The 17525-nt window shown below is 36.6% G+C and overlaps 2 protein-coding genes across 3 annotated transcripts in view; one reads left to right on the top strand and one right to left on the bottom strand.

Moving 5' to 3' along the window:
* LOC111799926 (phosphoinositide phosphatase SAC3-like) overlaps positions 1–15127 on the top strand; it is a 21426-nt gene extending 6299 nt beyond the window's left edge. The window contains exons 6-16 of one of the 2 annotated variants that reach the window (XM_023683451.1): positions 4216–4244; positions 4480–4577; positions 4778–4911; positions 5064–5168; positions 5884–6247; positions 8443–8564; positions 11621–11734; positions 12522–12713; positions 13299–13472; positions 14317–14416; positions 14564–15127. In XM_023683451.1, the coding sequence (XP_023539219.1) occupies positions 4216–4244; positions 4480–4577; positions 4778–4911; positions 5064–5168; positions 5884–6247; positions 8443–8564; positions 11621–11734; positions 12522–12713; positions 13299–13472; positions 14317–14416; positions 14564–14683 (1552 nt within the window). In that variant the 3' untranslated portion in view covers positions 14684–15127. Of the gene's footprint in view, positions 1–4215; positions 4404–4479; positions 4578–4777; positions 4912–5063; positions 5169–5883; positions 6248–8442; positions 8565–11620; positions 11735–12521; positions 12714–13298; positions 13473–14316; positions 14417–14563 lie in introns of both variants that reach the window. The other variant, XM_023683450.1, reaches the window with a different exon arrangement.
* Positions 15128–16306: 1179 nt separating this feature from the next.
* On the bottom strand, positions 16307–17459 carry LOC111800912 (zinc-finger homeodomain protein 4-like). The gene has a single exon (XM_023684830.1). The coding sequence runs from the start codon at positions 17209–17211 to the stop codon at positions 16372–16374; it is 840 nt and encodes a 279-aa protein (XP_023540598.1). The 5' UTR covers positions 17212–17459; the 3' UTR covers positions 16307–16371.
* Positions 17460–17525: the final 66 nt, after the last annotated feature.

Below are 17525 nucleotides of genomic sequence, written 5' to 3'. Positions count from 1 at the left end.
AAAAAAAAAAAAAAAAAAAAAAAGAACCAAAAGGGGAGAAAAATAAAAAACACCAAAAAGAGCCAGCAACAACCTAAAAAAGGAACCAAAAGCGCCATAAAGAAAAACCAAAATACAGCATTCGGGCAAAAACCGCATAAGAAAAAACAGCGAGCTAATTTAGCCGCAACATGGTCACAGCTTTTCTATTCTGGAAAATCTGATTAGAACCAAAACCCTAACTCAATCAGTGAAGCTGCCGATCATCCATTGTGAACAAGTTTCATTTGGAGCCTTTATATTTTTTGTCACCGTGACCAATTTTCATTCAGGTTGTGAAAAAAAAAAGGAAAAAAGGAAATCTCGAAGTCTTTGAAGAGATCCACCAACATTTACCTGCAAATTGCTTTTGATTTGGATATTCTTTTGCATTCTGCCTATGCTACTGCTAGAATAGTCCCGCAAGTTTTATGTTTCTTCTTTCTTCCGCAAGAATAGTTCTGCAAGAATTTCCATTAAGTTTCTATACACCACCCAGCCGACAATCAGCTGCAAGCGCATATCCAGCTGCAAGAATAGTTCTGCAAGAATTTCTGTCCTCCCAGCCCATATCCATTCGGCAATCAGCCGCAATCCCATTTCCAGCCACAATCAAAGTCAGCCCATATCCATTATGCTTTCAAATCCTGGACATAACCACCAAGCTAATTCCACACAGCAATTAGCATATTACAAAATTCCATACTGCAAGCTAATTCCACCCAAAATTCCTAACATTAACCGGCATCGACTATTTTTGAAATCCAAAACCCTTAGTAAACAATTGAACTTAAGAAAAGGAGGGGTCGGAACTAAGATCTCCCAATTCTTCAAGGTGGGGCTTCATTTCTCGGATGGAAGAATCACCTTAAGAAAGACGGCTATGGAAAGCATACTGCCATGGATGCTCTGATCTACTTAGGTGTTGTTCTCAGATACCTTGTTCCTGAGGTTTTAAAATTTGCATGGAAACACATGACAACAAGAAAAACAGGATAAACTTAGGCATGTTCTTCTAGCTGCGAGGAACGATGAGGAGCTCGAAATATTGCTTCAAGGAGTCACCATTGCAGGCAATGGAGGTCTTCCAAACATTAATCGATTCTCCTTGAGAAGTGAGTACTAGAGAGGCAAACAACACCTATGGATGTGCTCCAATCGGAGTGAGTACGAGAGAGGCGAATGGAAGTGCTTCAAGAGGAGTGGGCACGAGAGAGGGGAGCAACGCCCGTGGAAATGCTTGAAGGAGAGTGTTGAAGGAATGTTTATGAGTTAGTATTCAAGCTGAGAATGAATGATATTTATTACTCAGCTTGAGAGGAAGTATTGAAGGAATTACTTTAATTTAAGGAATATTTGTGTAGTCTCATTAAATAAGGGTAGTGGTCTAATTCAATCTATGGATTTATTTAGATTTATTGGTAAGATTTATTTAGATTAGATTTATTGTTTCCTAGATTTAGATAGTCTTTCTCTATTATAAAAGGCACATGTACCTCTTTGAAATTAAATAAGAAAAACAACAAACTAATTTAGACTTGCAACAAAATTGACATAGTATCAGAGAACCAATAAAACCCTAGTTGCCACCACCATCACCACCGTCGTTGCCTAACTACCATCATCAACTACTCTCACCTTTGAAGATCTCTTTATGCATGGCAACTCCACCTATGCACCTTCAATTGTCTCTCTCTCATTGCATGGAAACTCCTCGTGACAACAACCTTAAAAAGTTATGAACTCCTCTGCATTTCCTTCGGGACTCTCTCATCTCTCACCACTGACGAATAACTCCTTCAACGCTAACACCAACATCTCCATTGCCTACGCTTAGCTCTGCCATTGCTGATCCTATTTGTCGATGGTTTTTGATCCATATCGTCTCTAACTATTGTGCTTTTCATTTGTCTTCTTCTCTTATCCGTTGATTGATTTTTCTCTAATATGCCTTCTTCAAAATCTAATGAGCCAATCTCCAATGGTCAAGAGGGATACGATTCATCATCACTTGTCCATATCTCGTGTCACAAACTGAATGACCACATTTATATCCAATGATCACAATCAGTCACGATGTTCATATGTGGCAAGGGTACGAATAGCTCCTAAAAGAGAATGTGCTGTCGAAGCAATTGATCCAGAATTCAGGAAGTAGAAAGTAGATAATAATGAGAACCAAGCCAAGTTCTTTGCGTAATGATGGGAAAATTAGAATCAGTCTCTACCATCTTGGAAGCTTTTGGAATTGTTACTCGCAGTTTTAACCCAATGTTACTCCGTGACAAAAAGCAAAAATGAGAGAGACCTGAGTTTGAAAATTACAAAAAGGTGGGTCATATAAAAGATACATGTTGGAAGCTACAATGGAAGCCCTTTGATTGGAAACCTAAGCATCGTAATGATTGTGATGGTGAGCCTATGTGGCTAATGTTGTTCAGAGTCGACACCAATTAGTGAAGAACAAATAGACATACTGCTAAAGATCAAATGGGGGAGTTATTGCCGAGAGTTAGTGAAGAGTCTCTGGGGAAGAAGAAAGGTGGAGTGGGTAGGGTTGGACTCAGCGGTAGAATCTGGGGGTTCCTTATTCTTTGGGATGGTAATTTGGTTAATTCCTTAAAGGTTGTTAAAGGGTTATTTCTATGGCGGTTTCGTTTGATCTACCTAGGGGTGTGGTAGGGTGAGTATCTAGAGTGTATGGGCCATTTTGGCGTAGAGGAAGGAAGGCTTTTTGGGAAGAGCTTGGGGACTTATTCGGTTTGTGTGGCTCTTGCTAATGTCTGGCGGAGAATCTAATGTGATTTTCTCTCTTCAGTAGAAGACATTGGGTGGTAGAGTTATGGGCTTGGTGACAGCCTAATAGTGTCACTGAGGAGTGCAACCTTTTTGATCTTTTGTTGGTGAATGGGAGGTTTACATGGTCAAAGAATAAGGCTTGTGTAGAATTGATAGTTTTTATTATCTAATTTGATGTCTTCCTTAATGTGAGACAATTTTTGTTGCCTAGAGGAATGTCAGACCATTGGCTGTTATGTCTTGCGTCTTGATTTGGATCTCTGAATAGGGGTTCTGCCCTTTTAGGTTTGAGAACACGAGGTTGGTTCACCCTTCCCTTAGTGTTCTGTTCTTTCTTGGTGGTGAGTGGAGGTTTTGGTTGGGGAAAGGGTTTCACTATGGGGGAAAGTTGCAGGCTCTTAAAGGGGTGTTAAATCCTGGAATTGAGAGAGGACCGTTTCTCTAGCAACGAGTTTGACCTATCTTTTAATGCTTCCATCAGCCTTGCACTTCAATTTAACAAACCACTTGCATCCCATAGTTTGTTTCCCTCTAGGTAGATTTGTCACTACCATGTGTCATTGTCTATGTTTGACTATGATGACAATGAAAAACACAGACGTAGCAGTGAGCACAAGTTGAAAATACTTGTTGGATTAGTCAGAAATGAGAGGTGGGAATGTCTATCTTCGTAAAGAGCTCATGAATACAAATGATAATCACATAACCAGGCAGGCATGGTGGTCGATGAGGAAGATAAACATTTATGACGTGAATGATTCTGGCAAGTGTTAATGCTTTTGACACTTTGGAGAAGGGTAAAACTTGAAGGAGGAGTTGGTTTCTAGAGATTGAGGGCACCGTTTGATGATGATGTTAGTGTTTCGATAGTAGTGTTGATAACAACAGCTAGGGCTCCAACGAAGAGGTTTTTTAGCCCAAACAGCAGCTCTTTGTATCATCTAACTCCAAGGCTCATCAAACTGCTCCGTTACCATTATCAGAACCCAAGTAGCTGAAGTATATAGAAATATAAAAGATAATGGAATTACAATATAACTTCCCAGTAAACAAGGTACTTGGAATCTCGCCTCTGCCTAAATCAACTAAAAATTGATCACCTCTCTCCATTCCCAACTCTTCTATTTATAACAAACTCCTAACAGTCTGTTTTGCTAATTACTATATTATCCTTGGCTATTTAGTCCTTGTATACTGTGATGTCCACAATTTCCTTGTTCTAATTTGTTTCTCATATGCTTTGTAATACATTATCTATTTTGGTGTCTGGGTTGATGCAGAGCTTTGCCACCTGAAACTGGAATATTGTTTCTTTAAACCTTCTGTGGATCAAATGCTGCCAATTTAATCGAATTATTTCAGTTTGTTTTGGTTCACTAAATGAAGTCTATCTTGTAGGTATTTGAAACGAGGTGTGAATGAAAAAGGTAGAGTGGCAAATGATGTCGAGACTGAACAAATTGTTTTTGAGGATGTCCCTGAAGGGGTTCCTATGCATCTAAGTTCTGTTGTCCAGAATCGTGGCTCAATCCCTCTTTTCTGGTCACAGGAAACTTCGCGCTTGAACTTAAGGCCTGATATTATATGTATGGCCTTAATTCCGTTGTACTTATTTTCAATTAGCCCTTGCATTGTCCTTTGAACTCGGTTTTGTTTTTCCAGTGTCGAAGAAGGATCCAAATTATGAAGCAACCAGACTTCATTTTGAAAATCTTGCTAAAAGATATGGCAACCCCATAATTATATTGAACTTGATAAAGGTACTTCGTTTAAATTGATATATTTATGCTCTGATAATACTTGCATGGATGGTTAGCATGCATTGGATGGAAGATGAATCACGCTGTGTTATGAACCCAAGTGAGGGAGAGAGGAAGAATACTAGGGAAATCTGTAATTGTTTTCAGGTCCATGCTTTGAATTAATCAGTCACAAGGTATTTCGCTTTTTGTGAAAACAGACACGTGAGAAGAAGCCACGAGAATCTATACTTCGTGCAGAGTTTGCTAATGCTATTGACTTCATTAATAAGGAACTTTCCGAGGAGAACCGTCTTAGGTTTCTTCATTGGGATCTGCACAAGCATGCTCGGAGGTCTGTGCCTTGTAGTATGAGTTTAGGAAACTTGTCTAGAATTTTTCGTTGATGTTTTTCTTCTTGTGGCATTCTATTTGTTTTCCTTTAGTTAAATTTTTATCTGGAGAAAGTCTAACTTCAGTTTTAATATTTCTCCTTTCAACTTCCAGTAAAACCACAAATGTTTTACAGCTTCTGGGGAAAGTGGCTGCTTTTGCATTGACGCGTACAGGATTCTTTCATTGTCATGTTACTCCAGCTTTAAGATCTGAAAGGTATTCAATTTTCCCGATATTTGTGTATTTTTATTCCTTGATTCAATGACTTTCTTGGCCATTTTTATGATACAAGCATATATGTGAACTTTAAACTTGAATACCTCAAGTATCTCATCCTCGTATCAATGAAATCCAGCAGAGTACTTCAAATCAGAAGTCATGATATGTATCCATTATTTGCTATCTTGTAATGTCACAAATCAATTCATTACTTGATGAAATAAAATCCATTATGGAAGGTCGTGAAATATGCTGTTTTGTACTCAAGGCATATAATAAAAGAAAGTTGATCCTTTTATCTGCAGCTTCCAACTTGATACTAGTCAAATAATCTGATATGCAGTCATCTTGGCTGGTTACGTGGATTTTCTAACATTGTTCATAGTTCCTGTTTCTGTCTGCTAACATGCTCCATGCATGCCTACTATATTTAATCTATTTGGCCTTATCTGCAAAGAAGGTTTACCGGTGACCAAAATTAATATCTATATATGTTTGGTAGAAGTGATTGGTTGGTTACTGTTCCTGTGGATATGTATACTTTTCTTTTCCATGGTTCTGATTTTGAGTTGGTGGTTTATCTCTCTCCCTCTCAATGTAAGAAATGAATGAAATATTTTAAACAATGAATTCAGTGTGGACGGGGAGGGTGTCACTTCTTTGGTCTTGAGTCTTTCCTGGTGACAAATTTTATAAGAAAACCATCTTGCAGGAGTGAAGGAAATTGTAGCTTATCTTCTCAGTTGCATTCAGACAATGATATTGAAGATGCTGCTAGCATGGAAAAGCAAACAAGTGTTGAAAATTTTGCTTTTAATGGAAATTGCGTTATAAAACAGCCAATATTCCAGAGTGGGGTGCTGAGGACCAATTGCATAGACTGCCTCGACCGTACAAATGTTGCACAATATGCATATGGGCTTGCTGCTCTTGGACACCAGCTTCATGCCTTGGAAATCTTAGATTCCCCCAAAATTGATCTTGATGCCCCTTTGGCTGACGAGTTAATGGGATTTTATGAGAGGATGGGTGACACACTCGCACACCAGTATGGTGGCTCAGCAGCTCACAATAAGGTATGTTGGATTGCTGCCAAAGTGCTCCCAACGTAGGAAATAAAATTCTATCTTTTCTTCCATTATTGACCTTTCATTGAAAAAATAAAGAGAGACTAATGTTGAAAGAATACAACCGCCACAAGGGAGGGAAGAAGATGACAACATAAAGAACAAGACCAAAATGAGAAAATAAATACAACAAAGGCCTAAAGAAGAAAAGCAGGGCATAACCCATCCATGAAAATAAATGATAAAGAAGGAAAGAAAAAACAATCCAAATGATAAAATCCAGCAAAAGGCTTTAATAGAGAGCTCCAAGATGAAGCCAAAAGACAACAAAATGACAACAAAGAAAACATCAACAGGTGTGCGTAGAAATTATTGGCAGTTAAATAGAATCCTACTGCATCAAGACCAAACAAGAATTTTATATACCAAGCCCAAAAAACTTACAAAATATTTACTTACACCTATAAATCTATATGTTGGATGAAACTTGAAAGAGGAATATCTCTAAAACCTCTTATATGGACGTCAAAGACAAGAAGTAAATTAAAACCTCTCTTATGGTCGACCGACCATGTTCATTTTTTACTGTCAAATACCCTAAAGGATTTTACTCTAAGCTATCAACCCAGGTAATAGGCCAACATGTGCTACAAAAATAATTCCTCCAGTTTGTATAAATCATAAAAGAATTATGGTTACAAAAATATTTGGAGGAAAGAGAAAAATGAGACAAAATATGATAGAATACTTGCGCTATAATTTTATAAATAAGGGACGAGATTAATATACTCATATTTACATCAGTGTACAAGCTTTAACACTCCCCCAAAGTTGGAGTGTATATGTTCATTGTGCCCAATTTATTACAAAAGAAATTTATTTGCACTCTATTTCAGTTTTAGTGGAAAACCTCTCCTAATATCTCTCTACTCATTACATATCCCATTGGCATCATATATTATTGTATTTTCTGACGAATTAATGACAATCAAGTTTTAGTTCAAGTTCATAATGTTTGGTTTGCTTGTGAAATGTTGGGTTGGACCTAATATGAAGAGCAACCTCACTGTCATACCACAACTTGATTGGAATTGCTGCATTGAAGCCTAACTCAGTAAAAAAAAACTGATATATCTACCATGGGTAAACTTCAGTTCGGTTCGCTCAATTAGATTTTGGTATTTGACATCAAACCAATGTTCAAACAGGGGAAAATTGAATTTCAATTGAAGCAGTTGGTTCAGTTTTATTTGGTTTGGTACTCTAGGTTTGGGTGTGAAAGAGGGTATGCCATTATGAATCAAATGAAAGGTTGGAGAAAGACTCTCTTCCAATAAGGAACAAGTAAAAAGTAAATACTAACATAAATATATATCATTAATATACATGTTATACTTACAATATAAAAAAAAAATCCAATAGATTAGTTAAATGTTAATCATCTCGATGTTATCCTTTTTCTTCAATCAAACTGGGGGGCTTTATGCAATTAATGTGTTTAGGTAGGAAATATTGGAATCCCAGGGGAGTTTGTAATCTTTGACATCCTTGTAACTCTTTACTTACCAATAAAAAAAAATCCCCCAAAAAGAAAAGGTAATGTTGAGGGATATAAATACCTACTAAGACTGGGACTATGACATTTGTATCCCTTTTGAACATATAATATCCTAATGAATGTATTTCGTGGAATTAGGGATCTAATTTTGTAAGTTGAGTTAAACATTTCAAATAAAACAAGTATAGCCAAATGCTTTTGATTTGTTAGGGAGTAGATACTTGGTAAAAATAAAATATAATGCGGGATCTTATCAATGCTATCATGAAACAAGCTGTGAAAATTGTAGAAGCGCAAAGATGCCCTGGAATGTACATTTGAAAACAGTCGTGCTCTAGATGAAACATATCTGTTNTTTTTTTTTTTTTTTTTTTTTTTTTTTTTTTTTTTTTTTTTTTTTTTTAAGTTAAGCTGACTATATAATGCAATGAGATTATTTTATTTATTTATTTTTCACTAAAATATTATATTTCAGCAGTTCTATTATTCCCTTTTTGAATTCCTTATTTACTGTGCTTCCACGCATGAATCGAAATATCATGCTTTTTTGTTCTCTTCTTGATCTGAGGAATAATTCTCGTTGGCAAAACTGTGAAGGCATCATTTACCATCTTTCTAAGTCTTCTACATCTTGGGTGCCAAATAGATATTCTCCGAAAGAAGGGGACAGTGGAAGGCAGCGACACAGTCTCAGGAGTTCTTCAGAACTCTTCAAAGATATTACAGCAATGCCTACATGGATTCAGAAAAACAAGATGCTATTAATTTGTAAGTTAATCAATGAAAAGTTTTGTTTCTTGTCAAAAAAATAAAAATAAAAATAAAAATAAATAAATAAATTGAAGTGTACTGTTGAGCTTGGTACTTCGGTCCAGCAATGAAGTTTATCCAAGAGTCAAGGTGCCTTGGTCAAGGGGAGAATTCAGATATTTCCTCTGTAGATTTTCTCTTTTCGTCAAATTGATCACTCATTGTTGTAGACTAAATTATCACATGGCATGTTAATATATAACTGTGTGAATACATATATACACACACACACACATATATATTCCATTGGTTTTAGCTCCAGATTGTATTTAAATTTTAAAAGAAGATATACTTAGTAGGATAGTTGAAGTAGCAATAAAATATTGGTCTATAGTCAATGGCTTTTCAATGACAAGAAAAACGTGAGTTCCTGGAAACAGAAAGAGAAACCAGATAATAATTGTTGGGATTTTAGAGGAAGAGAAGTGATGTATGTCTCATTTGATGAATGGAATTTGCTATATGCGCTTCTTTATGGAGTCTAATGCAGTCATTGTGAGCAAGTATGGACCACACCCCGTTTGAGAGGGTCTCATTTGTTGGTTTTAGGTTTCTTATTTGAAATCCTTGAAAAGCTATTTGTTCAAGCTTCCCCTCTTTTTCCATGCATGAAATCTCCTATCCACTTCTCTACAAGGTCGATTTTCTTCCTTTAGACCGGGCCAAGCCTTAAGGACCCCCTACGGATGATGCACTGGATCCATCCTGCCCGGAATCCAATGAACCAATGGTTAACCCTCTTTTTTTAGTGCTTTCCATAGAGAGGGAAATTCACGTTTTTTCCTTATAAGAAAGGTCCTCAAAGCCTCTTCATTTGAATGAGAATGATGAAGCCCACAATCATCGAGATTTGAGAAAGATTTAAAACTGAAGCCTCCGAACAAGAAAGCACCTGGGTAAGAGCGCGACTACAAGGGCACAATCCAAACTTGGGGCCTGTTCCATTGGGGTTGGCTTAAATACTTATTGTTGGGACGATTTTTGGGCTCTTTGCACCATTTTCCCATGTCTTTACCCACCTTTCTGCTATCAGGCTTCATTCTATGGCCTCGATTTTTCTTTTTTGAAGAAATTCCAACTCATCATCAGCTTGGGTCTCTGTTATCCTTTATTAGATGGGGAGATGACAGATGTGTCAGCCCTTCTTTTGCTCAGGAGGGACTCATGTTTGCACCCGTAAGACTAACCTTTTTTGGATCTTTAACCCTTCTGGAAACTCTTCTTGCAAATTTCTCTTCCAAATCTTATGCAACACTTTATCCTGCCATTGAGCCTCTTCGTTCTTTTCTTGTATGGAGGTTAATACCCCAAAGAAGGTCAACTTCCTTGCTTAGAAAATTTTGCGTGGGAAAGTAAGTAAATTCCTTTTAATGGCATCCAAATTCATCCCTTCTTTTAGCTGGGGTCACATTGGTGCATTTTGTGTAGAGGAGCATCGAAGATTGACAGTATCTTTTGAAGTTGTTTGTTCACTTAGTTGATTTGCGTCCACTTTTTGGTGTCATTTGGTATCTTTTGCATGTAGTCGTGCTTTCCATCCTATGATGGAGAAGGTTCTTTTGTATTCCCGTCTTGGGACAAGGGATAGCCCTTTGATAGACTAACTTCTTTGCTATTTAGCAATGACTAGAGAGAAATAGTAGAATTTTCAAAGAGGTTGAAATATTTTGGGTAGAGGTTTTGGATGTCAATAGATTTAATGCCTCTTTTTGGACTTTTGCAATAGGGATTTTTGTAATTGTGTCAGTTAGGTCATATCATATTAGATTGGAGTCCTTTTCCATAGCTTNTTTTGTGTGTGTGTGTGTGTGTGTGTGTGTGTGTGTACCCTTGTACGTTCTCCAAGTGATCATATTCTCTTTAAATTATCCCCTCTATTCTATTTGAATTGTTCCTTCTACAGTTGAGGATTGAGTATGTGCTTCCCGTTCGAATATGGAATCTGGAATCTTTATATCACTAATCAACCCAAAAACGTAAGTGGATAGATTATGGGAAATTTTATAGTATCAACCCTTTAATCCTCCCCCTCACTTGTGGGTTTGAAAATTTGTAGAAGGCCCAACTAGTGGAAATCGATATTAATTGGAGAGGAAACAACTTTACAAGTGTTTGGGTTCAAACATAGGACTCCTTGGTTTGATACCATGTTACTTCATTGCAGTCTTTAGAAGATAAGGGTAGAAGATGCCGATAACATATATTCAAATTTTCTATTTGTTCCATATCATTCATAATTTGTCAGTGCTCTGCATACTTTATACTCACATTATTGGCCACATTGTTTGTGTTCATAAAATTGTCCACGATTTTTGTGTTAATTCCTCGGCAGTATTTGAAATCTTCTGTTGACATCATGCTTTAAGTATTATAATGTTACTATACGCTCCATTGCTGGGTTTGCTTGTTCTGATCGTTATGATTCTGCTTGTTTGAATACTACTTCATGGCGTTGTCTCCGGCCTTTTGCTGGGTTTGCTTTATTTGATTTTAGCCACAATTGGCATGTTTTCATTCTTCCTTTGTAGCTTTCTTACTTCTGATTTTTTTTTTTTTTTCCTTTTTCAAGTTCATAGATTTTGAGTATTAGTCTCTTTTCATTAATTCAAATGAAAGTTTTGTTTCTTTAAAAAACAAAAGTGACTGCTTAGTACACAAAATAAAACCTTGTCGTGCAATAAGAAAATGTGAGCTTATTAATTGTGATAGTTGCTTAGAATAGTATGTATATGTGAACAGTGAGTCCTTCACCTGTATGTACAAGATCCTTGTGAATTTGATTAAAGTTTTAATTGCATTTTTTACTAAAGAGAAGATGAGAACATGCTGCTGGGTCATATCCACCGCGTTGCGAGATATGGCTAGGTGATAAAATTGGCAGATAAAGCTTACTCGCCACTTGTTGGAAGACAATTTTATCTTAAACTTAGACTTTCATACTAACAACAAAGAGATAGATATTCATTAAATCATGGATATCATGTAATTTTTAACAATTATGAAATAATTGTCAGATTTCTGGGATATTTTCTACCACAAAAGGACAAACCTGCACTCTGGGAACTAGATTCAGATCAGCATTGTAAAGTAGGGAGGAACGGGCGAATCTATGCAGAAGAAGATGGAAGGTAAACATTCTATCCGGAAATTGCCTGACGGCTATTCCATTTTCTTTGACTCTAAAAGATAGTGTGGGAATCCTCCTTTTCTATTTTTATATTTATTATTATTTTTCAGTTATTATTATTATTTTTAAAGAAGTGCTGCTCAACTCAATAATGTATTGATTATTTTCTTGTTTTTGTGGTTTTCTTTGTTCCTTCTATGCTGTTGACCCAATATTTAATTAGATGGGTTAGGATAAATATCATTATTTTCACATTTTTTTATACTTACCTTTACTCATGGACTTAAGATACAAATACAAGGTCCAACCATATAAAAGTAAAGAAGTAAAAAATGTAAAGGATTTAATTATAAGACATTTTAACTCAGATTCCTTGTTAAACGACCACTTTCCTACAGCAAAGCAAATTGTTGATCTAAATAACATAGGGGCTCCTAAAGTTACAATTTAACGAGATAATCAATAAGCTCACTATGGAAGATATCTTGAAACCAGCTTGAGGGGAGGGTTGGTTTTTCTTCTTTAGTTAATCAATATTTTTTTGTATTTATTATATCATATTATTTTCTGATCTATAAATGGGTGGTTCTTCCCTTTAAAAAACTCATTTCTTCTCCAAGTGAATACACCAAAATATAATTTTCTCTTGATATTTTAGATATAAATCATAAGTGAAAGTGCTCTAGTTCACTATGACACAATATGCTTTCTTCATGATGCTTTCATTGGTTCCTCGTGTATATTATGTTTGTTCTTGTTTGACTGAGTTATGAGAGTCTGATGTTTAGGTCAGCATTCAAAAGATCCTTGTCAGATGGTAATATTCTCCACGAAAATTGCTCACCAATGTTATCTACAAACAGAAGGCTAGAAAAACATTCAAATTCAGTATTATCCAGACAATCGCGAGGAAGTAGTAAGGTTCTTTTGGAATCGTCTCCAGAGACATCCTCTTCTGGAAGTGATATAGCATTGTCAAGGTTTGTTACCACCATCTCTATTGTCACATAATTCATAGGCTCCCTTCTCTTGAGATTTATGCAACAGTTCATTTTTACCAGAAGGTTAGATGCATCTTCATTAGACCAGAAAAGAAGAACCACAATGTTTCTGAGTACCGTTTGCATTTGTTCATGATTATGATATGCAATTCTAGGTGGTAGTTGTATCTGGGATTTTATATGCTTGGGGGCATGATTATTATTATTATTATTGAGTTTGTGTTTGGATTCTATAGGCGAAGCCTATGAGATTGAAATTTGTAAAAATTAATGTGTCGTCTGTGAGGTGGAAGTCTGCCATTTGTGATTTTACTTTCTCAGCCCATGGGGATAACAGATGGATGCCTAAAAATGATAAATAGCTGTGTTTGTTTTGATAGAATTTTCCACACGAATTTGATAGAATTTCAAGAAAATGAACATAAACTTCTTATTTTCATCCCAAATCTCAACAGTTTCACCCCAATTAAATTGTTCTCTATATTCTACTTGATATCTTTCGGGCAGTGAGCAGTGTTGTTGATAATGATAACTGAATAGTGTTTGTTGAATGTCTTAATGTAGGTATACTCCCTCGATGCCTCAGCGGCGAATTTTTGGGACCATTCAAAGAGAAAGAGGCTTTGAAGGTAACCATATTTTCTTTTCAGAAGGGGACGCTACGAGTTGCTCAAACTTTGTTGACCTGGACTGGCTTTCATCCTCTGGGAATTCATGTGAGGAGGAGTCATTTGAGAGGTAATCATACCACAAAGTTGAATATTTTATAACGGGAATATCCGACTACAGGGAATAACAAACAAAATAGTGAGACAATTAAATCCTCTACCACAAAGAGCAATCGAAACAGGACATAAATAGTCTCCCCTTCTACAACGTAGCAAATGAGGTCAATAATAGCAACAAAGTAAATAGAGTAGAGAAAGAGAGAAACATTATACTAGTTCGATCCAAACTCGCAATTGCATTCAGTGTTCTGTAACTTAAGTTCTACTACGTGGAGACTATAAATGACCCTCACCTTACTCTACAAATCATGACTTCTAAGCACCACAAGAATGAATACCTAGAGAATTACAGATAAATAAATCTTCAGACCCGCAAAATATTGTTCTGCTGCACTTCCCTCTAATGTTCAACACCTACACCAAAGAAAAACCTTAATAAATAAGAACTGATTATAATTGATGCACTAGAGGAATCAATATTGTGGCGTTGAGACGATATACCGAATGTCTCAACGCTATGAGTGTAGTAGCATGCTTCGTTCCGCTTCTTGCGATAACATGTAATGCTCTCCACAACATTTGGACTCTGTCCTCTTGGTTTTGCTAGCTCTGCAACGTTGTTTTGGCTCGATAATCCTAACATAAGAATAGTTTCCAAAGTCAAAAGATCTTGATTTACAATTTGTTGAAACTTCATATTTCCGGACGGTTATAGTTTTCTTTTACTTGTATTCTCTGGTGACTTTGAGAATAATTTTTTCTTTTAATTATGATCTTGGCTTAGGACTAGGTCATTGCATTGTTCCTGCATTATGATGAGTGAACTCAGACTTCTCTTTTTCCAATGATTATAGGTCCTATGCGTCCAACTCTCCAACTGCCAGAGAGTCGTCTGAAAATGTTATCACTGGAGAATCGACTCCCTCTGTGAGTGAATATGGTTCAAGCATGAAGGTAATTCACTTTTGCGTTTTTTGTTTCCGTCTACATGTTATGAACCATTCGTTCAGATTTTTATAACTATTTTCGATTGAAATAGTAACTTGTTCTTCTAAGCTTGCTTTATAAATGAAGGATTTTTCTTGGTTTTGAATGGTGTAGGTAACGGAGCAGAATGCAATGGAAGTTTCCCAAGTGAACACACAGAAACTTAACGTTGTGGAGGAATATTCAGAGAACTTTGTGCAGTGGGTGAAATATGGGGAGACCCTCTGTTATTGAAGCCTTTCTCACAATCTATCCCTATTCTCACCATCATGACACAACGCTGCCAACATACAAGTGCGTGCCAACGGGTGAGCAGAAACAAACTCTGGGGGAGCACTGGTTCTTCCAAACCAACACTCATTCCTCCTATTCAAACATCCACTTCATTCCCAACTACAAAAATGGTAAATAGTGAACCTCTAAATCTGAAAATAATAATAACAATAATTCTTTTGGAGCACAAATTTTTTCCTCCGATGCTAGGCTATGGGCATCTCTAGGTAAAATTATGTAAATATTTCCCCTCTTAAAATCGTGCTTAGAACACTGCAGATCCATGATTCTTTTTATTCAATGTTATTTTGGGATTTTGATTTTGTAACATCGTGCTCTAATTGATTGGAAAAGTTTTTGAAATGTGTAAACTATAAATAAACCTCTCCAATTTGGAATTCTCCATTTTATTCCTGTTGCTCTCAATGCCAATATCACAAACTTGTATGAGAATTTTCACAGCACATAATTTATGAGGGATACCATATTTTAACCCACGAATCCTATTTATAAGTTAAAATTTTATATACACAAGTTGTGTATATGAATATAACCATTCTAGGAAAATTTGATCATTTACTAGTTATTTGTGATTACAATTGGTTCAAACATAATGAATTTCATGGTCAATTTTTACACAAATTAATTGGGCAATTCATCAAATAATGTATAACAATTTTAAAGTAGGTTATATCAATATTGTAGAAGGATAAGACCTTCAATATTATCCGTATACTATATAGATCAATGGTAACACCTATGAAAAATGACTCGAAAATGGCCCAAAATTGAAAGTGTTTAAGTTTCGTATTTTTACTAAACATATGTGTCAAATTCATCAAATTTGAATGTTTCTTACTGTTTCGTTATGGTTTTCTCGACATGGGTTGAGGTTATGAGGTTTTATAGACATGAATAAATATTTTTTTTTCTTTCTTATTTTACGCTTAGGACAATCTTTGTGAAATGGTAAAATACTAAAATGAGAAAATAACTTTTTTGAATGAGTTAATTACTCTCGTCTCAATCAGGAAAAATAGTGTCAATGTTAACACCTATGGAAAATGACTCAAAAATAGCTAAGACTCAAAAATAGCTAAAAAACGAATGTGTTTAAGTTTCGTAGTTTAACTAAACTTTTAATTTTGGATGGTGTTTTGAAATGGAAGAAGGGTGAGGTGTGGAATGGAATTAAATGTGAGGTAGATAGAAGGAATTAAAGTGTCCCCAATNACAAAATCTTCCATTATCCCCCTATTTCTTCCCCATCCTTTTTTTTTTTACACTGAAATTAAAAAAAATTAAATAATGACAATGATAATAATAACTCTTTTCACGTGAAATTTCCCACTGAAATAACATCCTAACATTCAATCCCCTTCACTTCAATTTATGGATCTGTTTTCAGGAATGAATTTGGGTTTTCTCTTTGGTCTTTATTGGCATTCCCATATTTTAGGAATCTTATCATACATATTATTACTTTTTTTTTCTTTTAATTAGTGGGTCAATTAAGTGCTTCAGAATTTTCACTCCAATAACTCCAAATTTAAATAATCGCAACTTTGATCATCATTAGCCGATAATAGTAATAATTATATGATTGAATCTGAGTTAAAAGAAAAAGAAAAGGAAATGAAGAAATTGAATTAATCCAAGGGAGTGGGAGAATGGGAAGGGGAAGGGGAAGTAGTTTCCTTGGTGCCAAGATTGTGCTTGTTGTTATGCATCCAAACCTTAAGAACTCTCCTCTTCACTCCAATCTCTTCACACAATTGTTGCACCACACTCTCCTCTTCCTTCTGAATCTTCCATCCAACTTTCTCTGCAAACCTCAGCATCCTCTCCTTCTGCTCCCCAGTGAACTTCGTTCGGAATCGCTTCTTGTTCGTCATTTGCCCCGAGTACGCCCTCACCCCTGCTGCCTCCTCCTGCTCCTCACCGCCCCCGCCCCCGCCAAGCATGTTGTACGGCATTATCAAGTGGTGGGGTTGTGCTGTCATTGCTCTGGATGATAGGAACGCCGCCCCCGCCGCAGTTGGGTAGGCGAACGTGGTGGTCTCAGGCATGGCGATCATGTTCTTACCGCCAACGAGAAGCTTGCGGCCGAGGAGGGGGTGGTCGATCTCTTTTCGATGGAAGTTTCTATGGCAGTTGCACGCGGAGCATGTGAGTGCTTCAATAGAGCCTTCTTCTCCACTAGGCATGAACTCGCCGCAGCCATCCGTGGCATTTCCTCCCATGGAGGCAGCATGGTTTTTGAGGCACTCTTTGTATTTGACATGCTTCTTGTTATTGTTGCTGTTGTTGTTGTTATTACGGTGGAGATCTATTTCCATGTGGAAGGGTGGGAGTGGATTGCCGCCATTGACCGCAGATGCGGCGGCAATAATGTGGTTGCAGGTGGCAGAGGGGTCATGGTGGTGGTGGCCGCCATAGCGAGCATTTAAAGGGATGGGAATGGGAGGATGTTCAGTAGTCTGCTCCATTATGACTACTAATGGAGAGGGTTTATTTAGGAGAAGAAGAAAGAAGAGAGAGCTATGGTTATGAAGATATGGTGAAGGAAGGCAGTTCTAAATAAGTAAGAGTTTATAGCCAGTCATACACACAACTAGGAGCTTTTCTTTTCTTTATTTTTTTTAATGAAAAAAAAAAAGAAAAGAAATGTTTTTTAACCGACAGAGTGGAGAACACAGCACAAGACAAGGATGTAATGAGCTAATTAATTAGAAGAAAACCAGACATGAGTTGAGAAGAGAGATAAAAAGAAAGGATGAGATGAGGATGTTTTGTGAAGCAA

The sequence above is a fragment of the Cucurbita pepo genome, chromosome LG08 (assembly GCF_002806865.2).
Source record: "Cucurbita pepo subsp. pepo cultivar mu-cu-16 chromosome LG08, ASM280686v2, whole genome shotgun sequence".
Classification (NCBI taxonomy): domain Eukaryota; kingdom Viridiplantae; phylum Streptophyta; class Magnoliopsida; order Cucurbitales; family Cucurbitaceae; genus Cucurbita; species Cucurbita pepo.
This window is presented reverse-complemented; position numbering and strand designations above follow the sequence as displayed.